This window comes from Hesperophylax consimilis, chromosome 26, assembly GCF_061612785.1.
Source record: "Hesperophylax consimilis isolate HC1 chromosome 26, BYU_Hcon_1.0, whole genome shotgun sequence".
Classification (NCBI taxonomy): Eukaryota; Metazoa; Arthropoda; class Insecta; order Trichoptera; family Limnephilidae; genus Hesperophylax; species Hesperophylax consimilis.
Window position 1 is genome coordinate 10349823 of NC_142861.1, and position 24490 is coordinate 10374312.

Genomic DNA, 24490 nt, shown 5'->3' on the forward strand with positions numbered 1-24490 from the left:
AGTCTGCTCTGTACTGGTTTTGCTAAAAAGGGCGGTCTGCCAGCAAGTTTACAGGTTTTAATCAATTACAGAGTTTCGCTTTTGAAAATTCAAAGTAATCACTGGCCTAACGCCACCGCTAATGAATGGATATAATGTTCAGCACACACTATACAGCAGGGATTCTAAACATGGAGTCATTTCATTATGCTAAATATTCGGGACACATATTATGTGATGTAAAGGGTTCGAAATTTTTAAAAATTATTTTTGTATTTACGATTTCTATTTGCCTTTAGAGAAGAAATAACATTTTGAATATAACATTAGATCACATGAAAGTATTCTGTCATTTGCCTTAGGGGCCATTCAAGTATTATGTAAGCACTATAGGGGGGCAGGGGGGTCTTTGCTTGCTTATTTTTGATGACACGGGGGGGTGGGGGGTCGAGATAGTGATTACGTCAGCACTGCTCAGCAGTAGTTAGTTTTTTTACACATTAATACAACGGTCAATATGCCAGAGGCCAGAATGGTTAAGAACTATCTGACTTTTCAGATCTAGCCACTAAATAGAGCTGAAGCCATTTCGTCTAACGTTTAGATCCAAAATCGTAGTTTTTCGTCTGGGCGATACTGGAATGTATATTTCATACTTGAACGATGTGCAAATACACAATATGCCTTTTTTAAATTTCAAAATGTGAAAAAAACCACACAACGCAAGTAATTATTAAATCATATTAATTTAAGGACTCTTTCGCACTTTTATTACATAACTGTTTATGGTATTGCCTTCAATTTGGCATAAAGGTAGGAAATCTTTCGCACTTTTATTACATAACTGTTTATGGTATTGCCTTCAATTTGGCATAAAGGTAGGAAATCTTTCGCACTTTTATTACATAACTGTTTATGGTATTGCCTTCAATTTGGCATAAAGGTAGGAAATCTTTCGCACTTTTATTACATAACTGTTTATGGTATTGCCTTCAATTTGGCATAAATTTAGGGACTCTTTCGCACTTTTATTACGTAATTGTTTATGGTATTGCCTTTAATTTGGCATAAAGGTATGTTGAGAATTTTTTCGTAAAGCAATAATTTTTATACGTTTTGCCAGGAATTTGGTGTTGCCACAGTTTATTTGTTTAAACATAAACGAAAGCATTCAAAGAACGACAGATTAAAAGATACCATATTGCATAATTCTGGGCTTGAACCAATCGAACGTTCCTCGCCTCGCCCATAAAACATTCCTATGAAACAATCTGTCTCGTGGACTTGATACAGTGGATGAAGTCAATTAATAGATTCTTGTACCTAATCTTACTGGCATCATTATAAGCTGAACATACTGTTTGTGTAATGGAGAATTCAGTTAACAGAATGATACAGCTTAGCTTTGAATCACTTGGGTGGGAAACCCGACGTATTTGTCCACTCAGCTTTTAACCAAGCCCTCCAAATTCCCTGGAATGGATGTGGAAGTAGGTAATAAAATAAAACTGACGTCGCCTATAATTTACAATATATAACACTAATACAAATTGTACAGAAACTAATGCTTCAAACGGGAAACTGGTGAATCTGGTTCCATGATATCTCAGCACAGTGACAATTCAACACATCAAGTGACACAAAGTCATGAAAAGCCATGAAAAAAAATAACCTATAAACCTTACAAATTTTATGTTTCATCACTTTTCATGACTTTACATCACTTTTTAAAGCGCGTTGATTTGTCACTATGTTGAGCTGTCTAGTTAACCGATAAATCTATATCCTGTTTTTCGACCTGAGCATTTCAACTTTTTCAATTTTCTCGGCAACTTGAGGGTTAAACAAAAGTTTTGGAACCGTTCACCCTAAATCCCTAGCGACCGATTTTTTTTCAAATTGATTTAAAAATTTCAACTTCGGAGCCAAAATTTTTAATGATTTAGATTCACCAGTTTTCCCATCGTACTATGAGTTTCCAGATACCGTGTATAACATCATGTTATTAATACTTCATTTAGACTTTCTCGTTCAGTTCCCTCTGAATAAAATAAGGTCCCACCCAGTGTAAGTTGGATCCACGATTGCACCAATAAAATACAATGGAATTGCCTGGCGATACAAAACAAATAAAAAACGCGCACTGAATGAACTATTATACGCGTGTGGTCTTTTTACTTTCGTCGGAAGAAATTCCAACTCAGGCGCCCGACGCACAGACGTCTGAAACGCAAATATAGCTGGACATAAATACGATTTTGATAATATGTTCAATGACAAAACAGAAGACGAAAAGCGTACAAAAAAGAACAAACAAATCAACATATCTAACTTAACCCAACCTAACCTAACACAAACTAACCTAACCTACTATTTTATTATGTTCTGTTTTATCCGGTTGCCCGACAATTATTAATACCTAGTCAAATCTTATAACTAACTAGTTAACCAATTAGTTTCCTTGTAGGGATAGGCAGAGAGGATACACTGCAATCTTACTCTCTCTTGGTACACATTCCTGGATTCATTTACAATCGTATATTATTACATTTGGACGTGGCTTGATGGCAGTATATGATTAACTTGACCGTAACATGTCTCCCTCGAGCGTCCCTCACTTATTCTACTATCCACTTCTACCCCTTTCTTCTTTCGTCGGCTCTAAAAAACTACGCCCATGGATTTCATTTCGACCACATTCAACCTACCCCAATCCATTCTCTGCCAGATCCATGCCACACAAATATACATTAAGGTCAACTTTAATACCAATATCAGCTCTGCATTGTGAACTGCTAGCTTAATATCTATAAACCAAATTTGATTTTCTTAATTCGCTGGATAAGAAGTAAGTGGTAAATAATTGTTTAAGATTATTGATATAAATATGACTACAACAAAATTCCACTCTCATTCCAAACTCACAACAATATTATAACATTTTAATTTAAAAATAAAAAGCTAGATACAAAACGTAGGGAGATCACAAATAGATAACATCCTCACATGAAATGCAGACTGAAACCGAAACCATGTAATATAGGGTTTTCCAATAAGAGGTGTTATTTTGAATAGCCCGCCATTTCGGTAGATGTTACTTTTGAAGCTGTCATTTTTTGACAATTAAAAACTACGAAATTAATAAAAATGGAACGATACATGCTTCAACAACGCATTGAAATTATTAAAACTCACTTGAATGAATCAAATGCAAATCATCTTGAATGATGAAGCCCATTTCCACCTCGGTGGCTTCGTTAACAAGCAAAATTGTCGCATCTGGGGCTCGGAAAACACAAGAGTTATTGTCGAAAAGCCTCTCTATCTTCAACGTGTGACTGTTTGGTGCGGTTTATGGTCCGGCGAAGTAATTGGACCTTACTTTTTCGAAAATGAGGCTGGAGCAACAGTTACGGTGAATGGATCGCTATCGAAAGATTAATGATTTTTTATAGCCGGAATTGGATGGTATTGATCTGGACAACGTTTGCTTTCAACGAGATGGAGCTAAGTGCCACAAAAGCAACAAAACCATTGATCTTTTACGATTGAATATCAAAATAACACCTCTTATTGGAAAACCCTGTATAATTATAATTATTTCAGAAAAAACCTTCTTAATGTTAAGGAAACGTAAATATATTCCTCAGCACGGGAGATCCCAGTGAAGATATCATTATCTCTATTTGATACAAAAATGAAGATAATAAAACACTTATCTCTAAATATTATAAAATATAGTCGTTTTCCGCGTCTTACTGTTTGTGCATTAATTTCTTCTAAACTACACAACGGATTTTGATGTGGTTTTCTCTATCATTTAGAAAATTTCTTTCGAAAGGTGTTTATATACAGGTTTTTCCAATAAGAGGTGTTATTTTGATATTCAATCGTTTCGAATTTCGATCGATCGAAGAATGGTTTCGTTGCTTGTGTGGCACGTAGCGCCGTCTTGTTGAAAGTAAACGTTATCCAGATCAATACCATTCAATTCCAGCCATAAAAAATCATTAATCATCTCTCGATAGCGATCCATTCACCGTAACTGTTGCTCCAGCCTCATTTTCGAAAAAGTAAGGTCTAATGTCTCCGCCGGACCATAAACCGCACCAAAAAGTCACACGTTGAGGATAGAGAGGCTTTTCAACAATAACTCTTGGGTTTTCCGAGCCCCAGATGCAACAATTTCGATAGTTGACGAAGCCACCGAGGTGGAAATGGGCCTCATCACTCAAGATGATTTGCATTTGATTCACTCAAGTGAATTTAATAATTTCAATGCGTTGTTGAAGCGTGTATCGCTCCACTTTTATTAATGGCGTAGTTTCTACTTGTCAAATGTTAAAAAATGACAGCTTCTAAAGTTACATCTACCGAAATAGAGGGCTTTTCAAAATAACACCTCTTATTGGAAAACCTTGTATAATACATGCATATTAAGTTTATAATAATTGAAGAATATGTGTTTTGAAATCAAATTGAAAAAAAAAATCGGGTGCTTACATTGCTAACGCTGGCTAAACCTTGTAACATTTATCAAAATAGTGTAGAACGGAATTGTATATCTTAAAAATACCTACAGAAAATTCAACGACGGTATATATCTATCTCCTAAAGATTAATCCCAGCAACGCGGGGTCACATTATTATTAATATTATCTTCATTTTACGAGGAATATTTTTGTCCAGCTATAATTGCGATTGAGACCACTGTGTGCCGATGCTGCTCTACACTTTTCGGAACAATCATATGCGTGGTACAAATTAGAATTGCTAATCAAAGCAGAATAACATATATTATATTATTATTACAAGTGTAACAATACGGGTATTACATAAAAGAATGCTGTTTTCATTGTACGTATTATTGTAATGCGTGTTTTATTGTTGGCGAGCGAACATTATCATCAATGAAATAATACTTGATGGATATATGCAGGTATTTTTATGATATTGATTTCCAAATCACCGGTTAGTAGCACTTACATGATAACTCAACATAATGACAATTCAACATACCTTTGAAAAGTGATAAAGTCATTAAAAAAAAGTAAACTAGTTTTTGTTTCATCACTTTTCATGACTTTATATCACTTTTTAAAGGTGTCTTGAATTGTCATTGTGTTGAGTTGTCTGGTTACCGATGGCGCTATAAGATGCCAGGCAAGTAACAGAGACAGAGCGCATGCTAAATGGGCTAGAATCAAAGGGTTTTTAGCGAAATTGGTTCTCAATTCAAATCTATATGTATGCGTTTCTAGTGTTTATTAGGCAACAGTGTATTTGATAATTAAAAACGCGTAAAATTTTGGGCTGTAGTGATTCAAACTTTTTCACATTTGATGTACAATTAATTTGTCAGAAACTACATTCCGAAAGCAATAAGATTAATAATGGAATACTTACATTGTTTGTTCATGTAGAGCGGATGAACTCAGAAAGAAGTGCAAGGAGAATAATATATAGGGTGTATCGGCAAGTACCCGACAAACTTTAACCAGCTATTCCTCAGCACATTTGGAGTAAAAAATGTTATGGGCGCTTTGCTGTCCGGTAACATTTTTTTTCCATTAAAAACAAAAAATAAATTAAAAAAATCCACACTCCGTCACTGTCATTTGCCTTGTTTCTCGCGTTCAACAGCTGTTATTAGCAAGTGCATCAAAAAGTGTCCTCGCTCTTTCGTACACACTAAATAATAATAGTTAAAAATGAGACGAATGGTGCTGTGCCATTTCGTTGTGATTGTAAAAGCGCGCCAACGTAGGTACGTACGTACATTATTCAACGAAAGTCGAACAAAATATTGCCAGACGGTTTTTCAAACTTTGACAAAGGATAAAACATTGGTGACATGTGGTGAAAATATGAAAAGTAAATTTTTTATTAAAAAAAAATGTTACCGGACAGCAAAATGCCCATAACATTTTTTACTCCAAATGTGCTAAGGAATAGCTGGTTAAAGTTTGTCGGGTACTTGCCGATACACCCCGTATAAAGTTGAATGGTAGTAAAGGTCACAATAGTAATATTATAGGTGAGTACTCTATCGCTTGTCTGAATCTTAACACAGTCAGTTCCAATTTTAAATGTGACACATAAGACGACACAAAAAACTCAGAATCTTAACGGCGTAAGTGAAGAAGTCGTTCACAAAAATATGCGGCGCGCATCCCCTACTATTGGACGGACCTACTGTCGAATTTGCCCTAACAGGCCTAGAAAATGGATCTTCCCGAGGTGTATATTTCAGTTAATTCTGATGAACATATTATTAAAATCTCTGATGTTTTAGACAGCGATGTTTAGATTTAGATGTTTTAGTCGCTTCGGGAAATTACTAATTCATCGTCTAGAAAAATATAATCTCGTGCTTGTCGCTAAATTTTATAGTTTTAAATTTAAAAAAATAAATGATGAAATATTGGATAAGTACTTTTTTTATACTTAAAATATTTATTTATCTCTAAATAATATAAACAAAGTGGATATCCGCGTCTGTCTGTTTGTGCGCATAGTTCATTTAAACTTCGCGACCGAGTTTGATAGGATTTTATCATTTAGAGAATTAAAATATGCATATTATATTTATATAAAGTAGAGAAAAGTCGATGTTTTGTGATCAAGTGTTAAAAAAATATTTATCCATTCCATTGCTAACGCTGGCTAAACCTTATGAGATAAATCAAAATAATGTACTACGGAATTGTACAGCGTTTCCCAAGAAGAGGTGTTATTTTGATATTCAATCGTAAAAGATCAATGGTTTCGTAGCTTTTGTGGCACGTAGCGCTGTCTTGTTGAAAGTAAACGTTGTCTAGATCAATATCATCCAATTCCGGCCATAAAAAAATCATTAATCATCTCTCGATAGCGATTAATTCACCGTAATTGTTGCTCCAGCCTCATTTTCGAAAAAGGAAGATCCAATGACTCCGCCAGACCATAAACTGCACCAAACAGTCACACGTTGAGGATAGAAAGGCTTTTCAACAATAACTCTTGGGTTTTCTGAGCCCCAGATGCGACAATTTTGCTTGTTGACGAAGCTACTGAGGTGGAAATGGGCCTCATCACTCAAGATGATTTGCATTTGATTCACTCAAGTGAATTTTAATAATTTCAATGCGTTGTTGAAGCGTGTATCGTTCAATTTTTATTAATGACGTAGTTTTTACTTGTTAAAGTAAAAAAAAGACAGCTTCAAAATAAACATCTACCGAAATAGCGGGCTATTCAAAATAACACCACTTATTGGAAAACCCTGTATTATGCCAACATTAATTGTTATTATTACTGAGTAAAGTCATTATAGCCTTCTTGTAACTATATTCCGTGCAGTTAAACACATCTACGAATTCTGCGAAAGTATTGCCAACTGGATGCAATCTACGTACAAGCGAGTATCTAAATGTTATACTAGTCTTGTTATTATGGTCGCAATTGAAAATAGTTTCAATCGAGTAGTCCTAGTTGGTATATTTAAGTAAATCAGGGCTGCCTATAATTTCTTCAATAATTAAAAAAAAAATACAATTACAAAAAACGTTAAAAAATATATATTATAGTTTCAAATTCGTCGTAATCAATTCAATTCTGAGCCTGGGATAAAGACAATCGATTTTTTTGATAATAATATAATATGTTTGGCCAATGCAATAGGACTCGACATCGAAAAACCATTGTTTTGTGATTTATGACCACTGCTATTTTTCACTAGTATTTTCTCCGTATGTTTCGGTCCAAGGATGTTGCTAGGTGTGTTCAATAATCCGGATTGCACGACTGGATCTGGATGGGTGGGTGTTACCGGTTTTTCAGGACCGAATAATAATAGCGTCATCTACCAGTCCCATTTCACGAAGGTACCCATTTTGTTTGTTCGAATTGAAATTCATTGGGCCAATAATACTTTAAATTAAATACTAAATACTGCATGATAAATACGAGTAGTTCTGTGAACGTTGTTTCCAAAAAATTATATTTCTAAATTCTGTTATTAAATCAAAATTTCATCTGAAATCATAAGATTTATAAGTAAACACTAAAATTCCACCTACTTCAATTATAAACCAAATATTTTTTGTAGCTTTTGGTTTCAAATAGAGAATTATACAATTTAACCAAAAAAATGTCATTATTTAAAAAAATAAAAAATAATGTTTAATGAGCGACTAAAACGAACACCATCTTGAACCGGAAATGGACGGTACAGACTAATAAACAGGCAGATGAAATTCAAAACGGTCGAGTTAAAACCGGACTTCGCTATGCTCTGTCAATTCGGGGGTTTAGGATCGCATAGGCCTATCTTCAAAAACATAGTTTTTAGATTAATGCAAATAAATTTTGGAATGCTCATAAACCCACCTGTATTCCTAACTGATATGCCTAACTGTACTTAAAAGACTGTAGGTACGAGATAGAGCTTTGTGCCACTAATAAATATGATTTTGGCATTACCGAAACAAGCTTAACTAAAACACCAGTTTTGTTGTTAGCACCCTGTGATGCTAAGCACACGATTTATTATTTTATCATTACGTTACTACCATAATATGGTAATTCCTTTAAATTAATTTTAATGAATTGTACCACTGGTTCCTTGTTCAGTATTCGTATAGCAAAAAATCAACACATAAAAAATAAGTTTTTTTACTGTAATACATCTATTTTCAATTATTGACCTAGTTGCGTCATCTCTTGGCTTTTTTTACTGAGGATTGAACCTTCCTCCCCAGGGACTGGAGTCAACACAGCTAACACCTAAGCCAAATCCTAATTAGATAGCACCAACACTTACTTCGAATATTAACAGCTGTAAGTTTTGAAACACAATGTGATCCAATTTCAGAAAAATACGTGTGTGCGCGCGATTTTGTGCATCATTACCACAAAAAGTTTTTTTTGTACATTACAAATTGATGCAATCCTATTACAATACAAATGAAATAACTAAAATATACAAAATATAACAAAAATATAACGAAAATATACAAAGCTTTAAACGAAATATTTTACAATAACCGATATTTTAGAGTTCTTGCCTAAAATGACTTTTGAAATTATAGACCTAGAAGTATCATTTAGCAGTACCATACCTCTTGTCATGCTATGCTGGATCCATTACGTCCGTTCTTCCGTGTGGAATACATAGCAAGTCGTGGCGTCGACACTGACGGTAGTTGTTCGGTACAAATAAATTATAGCATTCCAGGAGGTATGGGCTGTCAATGTAATAGTTCATGATTTTAAAAACTGTTACTTAAAGGGTCCCATTTCTCCTAGATTGGAGACTTTCGTAGTGCATTTCGGAGAGCAAATCTATGTGATGCATGAATCGTGGGTATTCACCATGCGTTCTCATATAAAGATATCTTAGAAAATTTAAAGTTGATAGAATTCATTGTCATTGATAAGGAGTCTATCTACCAACTTTCAGTTCAAAGGGAAATAGGAAAGCGGGTTAATTTCCACTTGCAAGATTCCATTTCGTTCATCCATAAAACCAAATTTAAATTGATGTATTTAATAAACAAGCTATCATTCCATTACAAATCACTTAATTCATTGTATCCTTCCTTACAAAAAATCAAAGCCTATCATGTTAGAACATCTCAACATTCCGACACATATGTTGCAAGCAAAGTTGTAATATTATAGACATACCACCTTATTAAATCACACTAACTACAGCAACAGCAGTCTGCTCTGTACTGGTTTTGCTAAAAAGGGCGGTCTGCCAGCAAGTTTACAGGTTTTAATCAATTACAGAGTTTCGCTTTTGAAAATTCAAAGTAATCACTGGCCTAACGCCACCGCTAATGAATGGATATAATGTTCAGCACACACTATACAGCAGGGATTCTAAACATGGAGTCATTTCATTATGCTAAATATTCGGGACACATATTATGTGATGTAAAGGGTTCGAAATTTTTAAAAATTATTTTTGTATTTACGATTTCTATTTGCCTTTAGAGAAGAAATAACATTTTGAATATAACATTAGATCACATGAAAGTATTCTGTCATTTGCCTTAGGGGCCATTCAAGTATTATGTAAGCACTATAGGGGGGCAGGGGGGTCTTTGCTTGCTTATTTTTGATGACACGGGGGGGTGGGGGGTCGAGATAGTGATTACGTCAGCACTGCTCAGCAGTAGTTAGTTTTTTTACACATTGGCAACCCACACATTGTCTATGTTTGAAAACCGAATACATATTCGGGGATTCCCACCGTGTCAAAAAAGTTTGTTTAAATGAATATTATGTGCATTAAAGTCCTCTATCCTAAGTCTATTTTATAAGTGCTGCTTATGAATCAATAAAAAAACAGAATACATTAACAGAAAAATGCATATAGGTTCCAATTTTTACGTAATCATGGGAGGGGGGGTAAGAGCTTTGCTTACTTTTGGTGACAAGAGGGAAGAGGGGGTAAATAATTGTAATAAATCTGCTTACGTAATACTAGAACGGCCCCTTTGGCGTTGCTATCAACAAAACCTAGGCACGAAATTCACAATAAAATAATTGTTTTACAACTATATAATTTTTGGATTAATTTAAAATTTATGTTAAATTTTTTAAATTGTAGCATAAACTGCCCGGATTTAGTTAAACTCATTGAATTTCATATACCTCCGAGAGCTACTCGTTCCAAAATCATGTTTAAATGTAACAATACTAGGACTGAGTATTTCAAACACTCACTTGTACCTAGATTACATGAAATTAGTAATAGATACGCAGATGTAGCAGATCTATTTAACTGCGTCGAATGTTGGTACAAGAAGGCTATACTATCATATATTTTCAATCAATACTAATTTAACCTAAGTCTATTTATAAGTTTTGCATGCAGGACAGGCCTTTTGCAGGCGCAATTGCAGTCCGCTACGGGTGCCAAGGCGAGAAGATGAAATAGCGCCCTCGAGGTTTTTACTAACGCCAGGTGCCGTTTGGCTCAGGGTCGGCCCTGTTTGCATGTATTTGTTTCACTTTCTTTTATTTCCGTCAGGAGTTTCTGTTTGTTTTATAGTTTCTCTATGTTGCTTTTACGTCCAAAAGATGTTTTAAAAAAAGCATTTTTTTACCTTTCCCAGGTGATATCTATATAATATAGGTATACAAAAATACACGCGTATTTGAATGAAACGTTGTGTCAAAACTTCAAAGCAATCGGAGATTTAAGATTTTGAACAAACGAACATGTATGTGCGAGGAGAGGCTAGAGGTCACTAAAGTAGCGCAGGACAAGAACACCTGGAGGTACCTTCTCATGATGGGTCCTCAATCCAAATAAAAGGACAAGAGGAAGAACATGAAACCACATTTTCAGAACTATTTTTGACAAGAAATAGTGATGGTACTTACTGTGTACCTTGTGGTACACCCAACAAAATGTTTATTTCGACAAGTACCAAGTATCATTATTCGATTTGGTAATAACAACAACGGTACATTACAAGAATAAATTAGTTCAGACAAAGAGTGTCATGATTTTTTAACGCATTCCGTTGACTAACGATCTTATATACATACAAATATACCTGGTAATTTACTCGAAGGTCAATCTATGGCACGCAAAACTACTTTGGTAATCACCAATCGGCGAAGAATTCTCGGAGATTTAAGATTTTTAACAAACGAATAATTACATTTGTATTTATATAGATAAGATAATACTGTTGAGAACCTCTGCAATACTGTACACCACGGAACTGAAAGTGAATGTAATACGGTATTTTATCTCGTCGTAGTGAACAGGTTAATAACTAGTTATTGCCCAACCAATGGAGTGGTTGCTGATTGCAGTCGGAAAAATTCCTAAGCCTACATTGACTGAGATGAATGCGACTTGGTCTAATACTGAGCTATTCAAAATGTAAATGTCATAGTTGCCAGAGTTAATGTAGGCGCATGTGACCAAAAAATATACATATCTGTCAAAATATGGGCAAGAGCTGTGGGTGACAGGTGATTCAGTATGGTATGGAAATAACCTTCATTACTACATCCATAAAAAAAGGTTTTATTTATAAAATGAGCAATTATATTAACTTCATTAGTGGAAATGTTGCTAGTTTAATTCGTTTTATGTTTTAAAAATTGATAAAGAAAATACATACAATCCCACTTTCACCAACATATTTATGACCAGTACAGATTGGTCACTAAGGACAAGAAATTTAATTTATGAAGACTACAATTCTCATCTCATATTTTTTTAGCTGTTGGTTTAATTTTTCATTTGGTTTTACACCCAGCTTGACTTTTACATGGATGATAAGAACATACTATACCCATCGGAAATTATACACAAAGTTTTAAAAAGCATGAAATCAAGTTGAACTGATAAACTAAATAATATTAGTAAGACATTTAACAGTAACAATAAAATAGAAACTAGAACAGTACTATATATAAGACAAATCGCTAAAACTACATTATCAATGCTACTTTAATTTGTAGGATTCAAAAGAGTGCTGGTATAGATTACGCTTAGTTCTATAAATGGTGTCAGTAAATATATAAATAGCACGCCCAGACTTGTTTCCTAAATCATGTATCATATTGGTTAGTGAGTGTGTCTGATTGTGTATGTATTACAGAAGAATGTTATTTGAATAATCTTGACGATTCTGTCCACTTCAGTATCTGTTTACCTTTTTTTCATTTTGTGTATTGTTTCGCAAACAAATCATCTAAAATTATTAATTTCTTTTTAGTTCCCGCAAAGCCCAAATTCTTGAAGGTACTATTTCAAAATGCTCACGCACTGAGATAATATCGCTAAAAGCCTACGACAATGTGAAAATGTGAAATGAAATTCAAAGCACCCACAAGATGATGTCATACATTTTAGTTACAATTACAAACGGTACTTATTGACACTCTGCAATTAGAATTAGGAAATCCAGATGGTTCATCCAAAAGATAGACACCTTGACATAGTTATTTCAATGGTCCTTGTTCTTTTGTGTAAAGACTGTCGTACTTATTAAAAGAAACAAAAATTTCCTGTGTGTAATTTTCTAATCACAGCTGACAAGACTTTGATTTAAATACGGCTTTGAGTATGTGATACCTCCAGCCTAAAGTCTGAAAATATTCCTTGACTTTGTTAAAGAATGTTTTTTTCCTCCCAAAACTTCCTTCCCTTCCTTTCCTAAAAAGACCCTCCACACAGCATCCCTAAAAATGACATTTTGAAAATACACGTATTTGTGCGTGAGTTAATGGATAGATTGCAATGCTTGATCAAATACTCCAATATCTTGATCAACTCGATTGTAGTATAACTGGCATTAGAGTTTTTACGAAATATATCTATTTAAAACACAGGTTATATTCTTCTCTCCTTCTTCACACACCTGTTTCCAAGAAGTTTTTTACTCTGGACAATTTATTACAGCAACCGGTTGCGCCAATTTTATGAGAATACAGGATATAAAATGAACACTTTCATTTACTAAACACAAGATAATAGTAACAAATTCACGGTAACAAGAGAGAATGAGTGAGCATGCACTACTGTATATAAAGCATTGCCTATTGCCATCTCACTCTAACAACTTTACTAACACACAGTTCCTGTGCCCGAAGGCAAAAAGTCCTCCAGCGAGGAGATAGTACATATTTAAAAAACGACACAATATTTATCGAAATTTACTATCTTGATTGATTTGTACTAACGGACCAACGTATTATATATTAAACGAATTTAATACAAGGAGAATGTCACAATACAGAATAATTCAAAATAACAGCAATGACAAAAATAGGGCACAAAAAATAAAGGTAGTGTCAAGCCAAGACAAGAACAAGGTTTTGATGGAGTTCACGACTTCAATACAAAATATTACTTGCGTAATGACTGACAACAATCATCTAACTACGGGTTGTTTCAGAAAATTTGAATAATTTTTCAAATTTCAAAGTTAATTTTCAAGTTCTGCTATTATTTTAATTTTGTCAAGTGACTGGCCTATAATGATATAATAAAAAATGTGAATAGAACATTCACAGAACTCGTAAATGAACGTTGAAATTCGAAGAATTGTTCAAATTCTCTGAAACAACCCTCCTAAGACTTGCACCAAAAAATTGAAGATCCTGACTTGAGATGACAAGTCTTGCCATTTTGGACATTAGTGAATGATACCCATAATTTTTACAGTGTTGATTAAGGAAAAGCAAATTGTTATAGAGCAAAGGGTTATTGAAAGGGTTAGTGCAACAATGTAGGTGAATTAATCACACTGTAAATAATTTTGAAAATGCAGATTAGATTTAGGCCCTTCCACGTTTTTCTAAAGATAAAGATTTAATTTTAATTCAAGTATTAGAAATCGCCCATTTCTAGAACTTACAATCAATTCCCCTTAAGAAGCAACGATGTACGGATTCGATATGATTAATGTAAGCATCATCAAATGGAGACCAAATAATGCAGGCATAGTCTAGATTAGGACGAACCAATGAGCAGTAAAGAATTTTAGGGGTTTTAAAAAAAATTATTTCAATTTTTCATTAGTTTTAGGATAATTATATAATTGAAGCCAGAAGTAGGTAAGTCTATTTATAAATGTAAGTGAAAAAAAAATCTTGGAAGAATTTAATTATTTTGACGATCTTATTGTAGTTTGTGAAAAACCGAAAACCCATGTAAAAAAACATCAATGATATAGTTAATAAATAAGATAAAAAGAAGAGGGGCTATATGAGATCCTTGGGGCACGCCAGACATTACATCAATATTAATAGATTTAAAGTTATTTATTTTAACTATCTTTATTTTAAATTTCTTGAGATGTAGGAAGCGTAAAATGACATATTTATGTTGCACTTTCTCCACACTGATCGAACGTTTCAGACAGCTTTAGGATGTCCATCATCAGGGCAAATGTGTAGATTGACCACAATCAACAAGAAACTAATTAAGTACAAACTATTTAAAAAAGTGTTTTCTCTTCCGCCAATGCTCAAATTCATGCTAACGATAAATGTTCAATCTAGCAGTCTCCAGTCAGAAATACCTACAATTACGCAGCTTAATTCAAAGTACACGAGTTGCTTGCGGGTGAATTAATTCATTTGATCCATGACGTAATTTTAGAACCATTAAACCAGTCAGTGGTATCATTTGTAAATATTTCTATTAACTAATTTTACTAAACATACAAATCAACAAACGCAATGTATTTTATTGGTAAACGGAACGAAATTGAGAAAAAACCATCGTTGACTGCCGATTTGGATACGTATTTGAAATTTTTATTTAAATTGATTTCTCAGTTCGGGCCGATAATTTTTTTCTTTGTACATCTTATCTTTTCTCTCTTTTGTGCTACCCGGCTTCGCCCAAGTTTCAAACCTCGTTTTCGCAACATTTTTTCACATTTTAGAGAAATGTAAAATAAATGTATTATTTTGTTTACAGTTAATTTAGTAATATATAGCTCATGATAGAACTGATGTCATGAGCTAAAACAGTTGCATTACTATTGATATACTCAACCGTTAGGTAACTAGCTAACATCGCACCATTGTCTTGTGCACACTATTCTGTTATTCTGACTTGCAGGTGCGGTTCCTTGGTATGTGCATTTGTATATTGCACTGCTTGTCTTCAGTCATAGAACGCTATGAGCAGTCGTAATTCCCGCCAGGTCATTTGAGCTATCTTCTAGACTCAAGCGCAAGCAAAAACGAGCCCATTGTGCATATTTTGATGAGCACAAAACTTTATTTTCCCATATTAGGGGGACAGCTTGGCACGCCAAAACGGTGATATGAGCGAGACAGATTACACTCATACCGGAAAATATATTTTGAACCTCTTCGAACATGGGTATCTCACGCATCTGGAATGGATTACTACAGGAAAACGAATTTACAATGTTAGCGCTACAACATTCACACTTCGGCAATGCGTGCGCGGTCATTTTTGACGGTTTTGCGAGATTATCAGCGATTTAAAAAACTTAATTGCGTGTCCTTTACTAGAATTTTATTTTTTCGCATCATTTTACGAATTTAGTGCAGTAAATTAATTAGAATACACCCATTAATTAATTTCACACACCTGTTATTACACGCTAGGTAAATTTTAAAAGTTAATAGCACTGCCAGCAATTTCAGTCACAGACTTGTACCTACTTCTAGAAAATCAGTATACAAAGCAGTATTGATATAGCAAATCCCGGAGTAATTCGGGTGATTTTTTTGTTTGCTTAAATATAATAATAACTTTCTTATATTCACTTGCGCAATGTCACTTGGTCAATTGCGCAGTGAAATTAGAGTGGGTCACGATTCTCAACAACGAGGAACCGTCTTAAAAATGTCACTTCAAAAAAATAGTTCAAAAACAGTTATGTAAATGAAGAAAAAGTGTACCCAAAAATTTTACCGAATTTTTGCAAGCTTTTAGATTACTTCTGGGTTGTTATATATGATATTATTGTGTTATGAGTATATGTAACTACATTTGCAGATTCCGTAATGTATGGTCCGTCATTTAGCATTCACTATGTCACGAATAAAAGCTTAATATTTTTGACACGGTTCAATTTTTCGTTTTGTAATGCATTCGATGTAGGATTCTTGCTAAAAATAATAAAGATCTAATGCGCGAGAATTTGAAGTAAATCGTGATCCAGCCATCAAATTAGATTACATGCTTGTGTTAAGTTTTTTTTGTATTACTTCATGGTTGTATGACATATTAGCTAGCTGTTAAAACATTACCAACGAAACAGTCAACTTGATCAACAAGTTCCTTTCAGAGAGAAAAATTAACAAATTTGTCCTTTAGATTCAATAAATGAAATATCAGTAAGAACAAAAAATATTTTTGATTTGAACCTATTTGATTAACCAAATATTAAAACCTAAAAGAATCGGTTTTACTTAAAAATTAAATTATCTATTAATATTCTGTGGACTTCATTACAAATTCATTTTGTTTTTGAATTCTATTGTCTTTGACTTTATCTATGAAAAAAAATAATTAGCAAAAAATGTGCATGGTTCACAAAGTATATCCAATAAAAGAGTTGAAACCTTAACTAATCTAGTAAGTTTTCCTATAGTTCCAAGTATCAAAAGCAGGTGTTTTAATAATCTTTAACATTTCCGGAAATTCTATCCCAGCTAAGATTTCAATGTGGAAAGCCACGTGGACTAAACATAACCCCTAAGTAGTTTAATAATTTGGGTGTTCAGTTCAGAACGAAACATAAAACTTTGAGGAAGTTCATAATTTATTCCTAACGTAACATGAAACACAACAAAACACAGTAAATAAAAACGGTAACGGTTACAACTGGGAATCGAACCCAGAATCTGTGTCTTAACGGGTCATTGCCTTAAACCACTCGGACATTAATTTTTTGTCTTTTTATGTTGAAACTTTCGTTGCATGGAATTGAAAATTGATTGCGGTGCGATGCAGACCACCGAACACGTAGTCAAAGAATGACCGCTGCATTCGTTCCCCGGCGGGACTGATGAAGTCCACAGTCAATGCCTAAGGCCCTAGACTGGCTAACTAACAATATGTTCACCTCCTCACCATACGAAAGAAGAAGAATGTTTTGTTTAGATTTGTTAAGATTTTCTGTTTTAATTTAGTTGATTTTTAGTTTAATTTTTAAATAAGTTAATCCTTTCTCCGTTTAAGAATCCAATCGATATATTTATTGATTTACATTTGTATCATCGATGACATGTTGTGGAAGTTTATTCCATGTATATTTTTAAGAATTTATTGTGAATAGTCTTAAAAACACTCACCGTATATGAGGTTCATCTCAGTTGTGGGTGGAGGGCCAATAGGTTCAATTGGTGGCCCTGGAGTATAGGGGTAATTTTTCGCCTTGTTGAGTTCCACGTCATCTTCTTCGTTGCCGTGTTCATGATCGTGTTCATGGTCGTGTTCATGATCATGTCCATGGTCGTGTTCATGATCGTGTCCATGATCGTGTTCATGATCGTGTTCATGATCGTGGTCGTGGTCGTGGTCATGTCCTCCGCCGAGATGGTTAGTGTCTCCAGCGCCAAAGACGCTGCCAGTTTTGATCTGACCGTCGAGGGATCTGGCTTGGGACTCTTGGAAGGTGCTGTTGTCGTGTTGAGCCGCGATCGCCATGTCCTTGGAGAACATGCCAACTGAAACAGAAGATAATAATGTTATTATGTAATTCAATGGAGAGCAGTAAGGATGGAACACCGCACATTAATTAATTTTATTAGTTTAAAGAATTTTATTCACTTGATCGTTGGAGTCACAGTCACTCTGCTTGCTTTATATACCAAATATGTACAAATTGAAAGAAGATAAGGAAATGCAGAAAACGAATAGACGAAGTTGGCCCTGACAAACATTTTTCGAAAGAAGCGAAGTTAGAAGTGCGAAAAATAGTGCTGCTTCCTACCCTGGTGTAAGGCAGCGAGGCAAAGAACTGGCAGAGGAAGGATGAAAGTAGACCAAATGTTGTTGAAATGATATCCCTGAGGCGTATGTGTGTACAACCATGTATGATCGTGTTAGAAATTTGGAGATTTGCAAAGAATGCAAGTCTGTAAGCGTAATGAGTAAAAATGGTTTGGGCACTAAGAGGGACTCAACGAAGAAAGCAGTGTAAGAAGAACATATGACGCGAATGTGAATTGTAGAATAAGTTTGTGACTCCCGTGGAGGATATGGCACTGTCAGAATAAATTAAAAGAACGAGACGATTTATGAATGTGATTGAAGCAAGTAGTGTGCCAAGAGAGAGATGTTTGACGGTCCACCCTCTCTAAGTACCCCTGCGAAGAAACCGCGCGATGGTTAGTTAGTTAAAAATGTGACCTAATTGATTCTGAGTTGTGTGTATGTAGACGCTTATAAAATTACAGAACACATCATAGAAAGATGTCCATTCCACCTGATTCCCTGAGGCACACCTGGGCCGAATAAAGTGACTCCATTTGCCATTTTCTTAAGCGAACATCTACACACTATTTAGTTTTTTTTTAAAACGCATAATAAGAAATACAAACCAAATAAATGAAGGAAGTTCTCTTCCTGAATGGGATAATATAAATGAATAAAGATATCTGAATTACGATTGTACTCCTATTTTAAATCATTGCCATTTTCTATATTACTGTTGCAAAGTATCTATTGAAGCGGATTACGGGTGTTCTGTAATACAATGAACACCTGTTTACAAAACACCCAAATGACGCGTGTGGACATGCCATACTTCTTGCAATTAGAAAATTCATTCATGAGGCGTTTATACAAGTAGTAAGTATACACTTTAATAGTCCACATTATGGCCAATTCGAACGAGAACAGTCATTACACATTACTGCAATATAACTTCTGTCTATGCAACATTTTCATAGAACTCAGTCAAGCAAAGTAGGACTATGAATCTTTAATTCTGTAAGACTTTAACGCAATATTTCAACTTAACACCAAAACTTGGCTATAATTTCGGATAGTGTTATTTTAAGGCATTTTTTAAAATTGAACGATTTAAAACCATTGAGTATATACATCAATGTTTAAAACACGAATAGTGGCGACACATAGCGTCATTTCAAACAGAAATTTTAACAAAGTTTGTGTCCAAAGTTGTATTGTTTCGCGAATCAACATCTTTATTCTCTAGATATGTGTTAGATACTCTGTTAAAGCTGTGCTGCTATTGAAGGACTAGTATTAAAATCTAAGGTGATATTCTGCAAAACCATTATGTTTACCAAGCCATAAAAAACTACAATAATCTCCCTTCTGAACTGCGCTGTATTGTCAACCAATCAGAACAAATAAAAGAAATTAAAAAAATTAATTAAGCATTACATTGAAAAATCAATATTCTATACAAAAATATTATTATAACATAAAACTTATGTAAGAATCGTGGCTTCCTTATCAGGCACAAGAACAAAGTCAAGGAATCTGCAATATGCCAACATCTCCAGGAATCCATATCAGAGTTACGGTATTACCAGAGCTTTGAACGGAGGCTATCAACTCTCGCACGAGGAATACAAAGTGATAATTAGGATGAAGAAGAGGAATGGATTTAAGTTTTTGGAAGGAACTAGGAGAATCAGCGAGAACAAAGGAATGTTCAGCTGAAAATATTGAAAATTGGTTTGAAATTGAATGAAATTAAATTCTGTCATTAGAATTATTGTGGTAAATGTGAATACCTATACCACAGTTAGAAGAGTCAAATCTGCCTTTTTCTTTTACATTTGTTCTTCTTTAGGCTTAGTTTACCAGTTACGGGATATGTGCCTTCTTTCTTCATTTTGATAAATGTGAAGAAATTTACAAAATATTAAAAAAGTAAACGTGTTATAGCCATTTTGGCAGTATACGCTTGTGTTTTAGAATTTTGCGATTTTCAGCGGAAAATATCTACAACAGAGGCAAGGTCATTCAATAGCGTGATCATTTTTCCAACAGGCAATGATCGATTAGTTCCACATCTCGGAACAACATTTTCTATATTTAAAGTAATAAGGATATTATTATCCAGCATTTCAACAATTTTGAAAAACCAGAGTAGTAACAAATTTTAAATATTGATATCTTAGATAGGAGTTTTTGTATCAATTTTCCGCATTATTGGTGTGATCGTTCACCAGGTTTTTGGCCAATATTAACAATACATTATTGAGCCAGCACGTCGTTGGTTTTGTGACTCGTTTAAGCATATTGCTGTACGAGTACATATTTATATCTGTTCTGATATTCCTTTTATTTTCTGGTGTTCTTGAAACAAATTATTGCACTAAGTATCCTTAACCTTTGGGACCTGTTTTCTAGTGTTTTGACTATTTGGCTCCAGATCGTTCAATTGATCCTGACTTGTGCAAATATTTTTTTGTCTACGTTCACTAAGTTGTTCAATCACAAAAAATAAAGTGTATTAGCTCTTTGTCTAGAGTTGCAGACACTTTCAGTATCGTTCTGGTATTGGTCACCAATCATAAAGTGAGGCTGAAGATAGTGGGGAGGGGAAGGGGAAAGTGGAGAAGTACCTGGTTATTCCTTTGATCACCAAACACGCCAAAGCCATTTCAAGCAAAGTTTTAATTCTGAATGGTGGTCTTACAGCATGGCGACACTGAGAGTATCTTGCACTATGAAACTTTATTTCAAACTGTATTTCATTTCATTTTAATTGTAATTTTAATTGTATTTTTATTGTTATCCATTCACGGCCCGTCTTTCAAAGCATCATCAATGTAATTTTTTAGACATGTGTTACCAACCTCCGGCCAGGATAGCGATGATGATGGCCAGGATGAGGATGGCTCCAACTCCCCACCAGATCCAAGACTTGCAGCCAGCCTTGCCGGGCCTCTTGTCCATCGTCACTATCAGTTTCTCTCCCCTGGAAAGTACAAAATGTTTAAAATCCTCGAACTCACAAACAATAAAAATATATTAAAAACAAAAACATAAATTAGTTTCCACAAATTATTAATACTAACAAGAAAAACCACATGTACGAATAACCAGATTAAGGAAACGTAAAATTAGTACAAATTGTAAATTATAAAAAAGTGTAAAAACATTACATAACATTTTTATAAAGAAACAAAAAAAAACTGAAACCATATTAAATTTATTGATAAATAAAGTGTATTAGAAAAACACACGATACATAAGTTTATTTCCGAGACGTGATTTGACGATTGCTTTTAACTGTTACCACTAAGCTATTGTGACAACCATAAAAAATCAAAATAAATACTCTCACACTAAACAACAATGCGTACCATCTATTGTTTTATCCGCCAAGTGTGTTTAATACTCTCACACTAAACAACAATGTGTACCGTTTATTGTTTTATCCTCCAAGTGTGTTAAATATTCTCACACTAAACAACAATGCGTACCATTTATTGTTTTATCCGCCAAATGTGTTAAATACTCTCACACTAAACAACAATGCGTACCATCTATTGTTTTATCCGTCAAGTGTGTTAAATACTCTCACACTAAACAACAATGCGTACCATCTATTGTTTTATCCGCCAAGTGTGTTAAATACTCTCACACTAAACAACAATGCGTACCATCTATTGTTTTATCCGCCAAGTGTGTTTAATACTCTCACACTAAACAACAATGCGTACCATCTATTGTTTTATCCGCCAAGTGTGTTAAATACTCTCACAATAAACAACAATGCGTACCATCTATTGTTTTATCCGCCAAGTGTGTTAAATTCTCTCACACTAAACAACAATGTGTACCGTTTATTGGTTTTCCGCCAAGTGTGTTAAATAGTCTCACACTAAACAACAATGCGTACCATTTATTGTTTTATCCGCCAAATGTGTTAAATACTCTCACACTAAACGAAAATGCGTACCATTTATTGTTTTATCCGCCAAATGTGTTAAATACTCTCACACTAAACAAAAATGCGTACCGTACCATTTATTGTTTTATCCGCCAAATGTGTTAAATACTCTCACACTAAACGAAAATGCGTACCATTTATTGTTTTATCCGCCAAATGTGTTAAATACTCTCACACTAAACAAAAATGCGTACCGTACCATTTATTGTTTTATCCGCCAAATGTGTTAAATACTCTCACACTAAACGAAAATGCGTACCATTTATTGTTTTATCCGCCAAATGTGTTAAATACTCTCACACTAAACGAAAATGCGTACCATTTATTGTTTTATCCGCCAAATGTGTTAAATACTCTCACACTAAACAAAAATGCGTACCGTACCATTTATTGTTTTATCCGCCAAGTGTGTTAAATACTCTCACACTAAACAACAATGCGTAGCATTTATTAATTTATCGGTCAAGTGTGTTAATTGTTTTAATAATTTCATTTGATTTAGATACTATTCTGGCAAATATTTATAGTTTTTATTCTGCACGATGATACTGTGTTTAGATAATTAGCTATTATATTCCGCTTTAAAAAAATGGTGAAATCCTTTTCATTCTTTCAAAACATACTCAGTCAACCCCTTAAACAATCTCTCATCTGCGCACGCGCCAATCTATCACTCATCTCTCTTGCAAACAAAATAAATAAATAGCAAAAAACTGGTGACTAAATACGTAACTCATGCTATTTAATATTTGATTTACCTAATTCATTGTAGTTTTCACAAGAATATTTTGAAAACCGTTTATTCTAATCTGTTGACAGTCTCTCATCTGCGCTTGCGCCAGTCCATCACCCTTCTCTCTTGCGCACAAACAAGAAATAAATAGCGAAAAACGGACGACAAAATTGATTAATACATAAAATTTTATTTGATTTACTAAATATAATTGTTGCTTTCACAAGAAAAGCTTGTAAACTTTTATGAATATCGTTTATGTTCAATCACCGCCATCTTTATTAATACAGGCCGTAGAAAATTTTCAAAGAGACCTGTTCTCGGACTTTTGCAGTGGGTACGTATATATAATAGTATTGCATAGTGACGGGGATTAATACAGAATCCTGCTAAACTCAGTGAAAAAGTTCGAAAACAGGTCTCTTTAACTGTCAGTTCATTTTCTACAGAACGGCCTGTATTAATAAAAGATGGCGGTGATAAAATTCCATAACAATTTCTCATCTGCGCGTGCGCCAGTATAACACCCCTCTCTAAATGCGGCAACATTTACTTCTTTTGAAAAAATTCTAAAATCATTGTTGTATTAATAACTGGTTAATCCATTCAATTGGTAATTTATTAATTACATGCAAACTGAAATGACTGAACAATTCACACGGCTGAGCATGGATCAGTCTGGAACTTGCTGAAAACACAGTTCAGGTTGCGGAACTTTCATTAGAAATCAGTTGGCATCCTATGCCGTTGGCAAGGACTGTGTTTAACTTAGTTTGTCAATCGTTATTGCTTCGAATTTTGTAATTTGTGACCCGGATAAGCGAATAAACCCGAAGGTTAAATAGTCAATATTTTATTAACCCAGTGTTTTCCGATCTAAACCAGTAACTCTGTGAACAGTAGACCTCGCGTCCAAAAAATTATGATTTTAATTTTCTCATATAAAATAAATCAATTTTAATAGGTACTTAAATATCTGCTTACTTAATTATAAACCTTATATCAAGTAACATTTAAAAATTTTCAAAAAAGGAATTATACAATTTGTCCAAAGAAACGATATAATTCTTTTTTTAAACTTTCTTAAGGCGATGCACTACGTCGTGTAATATTTTAAATTGAGCCACTATCAATAACAACCCTTAGGTAGATGGCGATAAGGTTTAAATTCCAGCTCAACACAATCCGCCTGTTTTTATTTATGCAAGAAAAAAACATGGCCAAAAAGTGCCTTTTATTTTATTTTGTAGATTTTCAGGCATAAATATTTAATTTTTATAAATAACTTAATTTTCCACATTATACATTAAATCATAACCGAAAATGGGTTCGTAAGTAGGAGATTTTGAACTTTAAAGCAGTTTTCATAGGCCTATCCTTTTTT

At 34.1% G+C, this 24490-nt stretch overlaps 1 protein-coding gene across 2 annotated transcripts in view; it reads right to left on the reverse strand.

Annotated features, from left to right (window-relative positions):
- LOC149411091 (uncharacterized) overlaps positions 1-24490 on the reverse strand; it is a 235157-nt gene that overhangs the window by 45513 nt on the left and 165154 nt on the right. For both annotated transcript variants that reach the window (XM_089647424.1, XM_089647423.1), the window contains 2 exons: positions 21274-21395; positions 17785-18159 (listed from right to left, as the gene is read on the reverse strand). In XM_089647424.1, coding sequence (XP_089503550.1) covers positions 17785-18159; positions 21274-21395 — 497 coding nt within the window. The remainder of the gene's footprint in view (positions 1-17784; positions 18160-21273; positions 21396-24490) is intronic.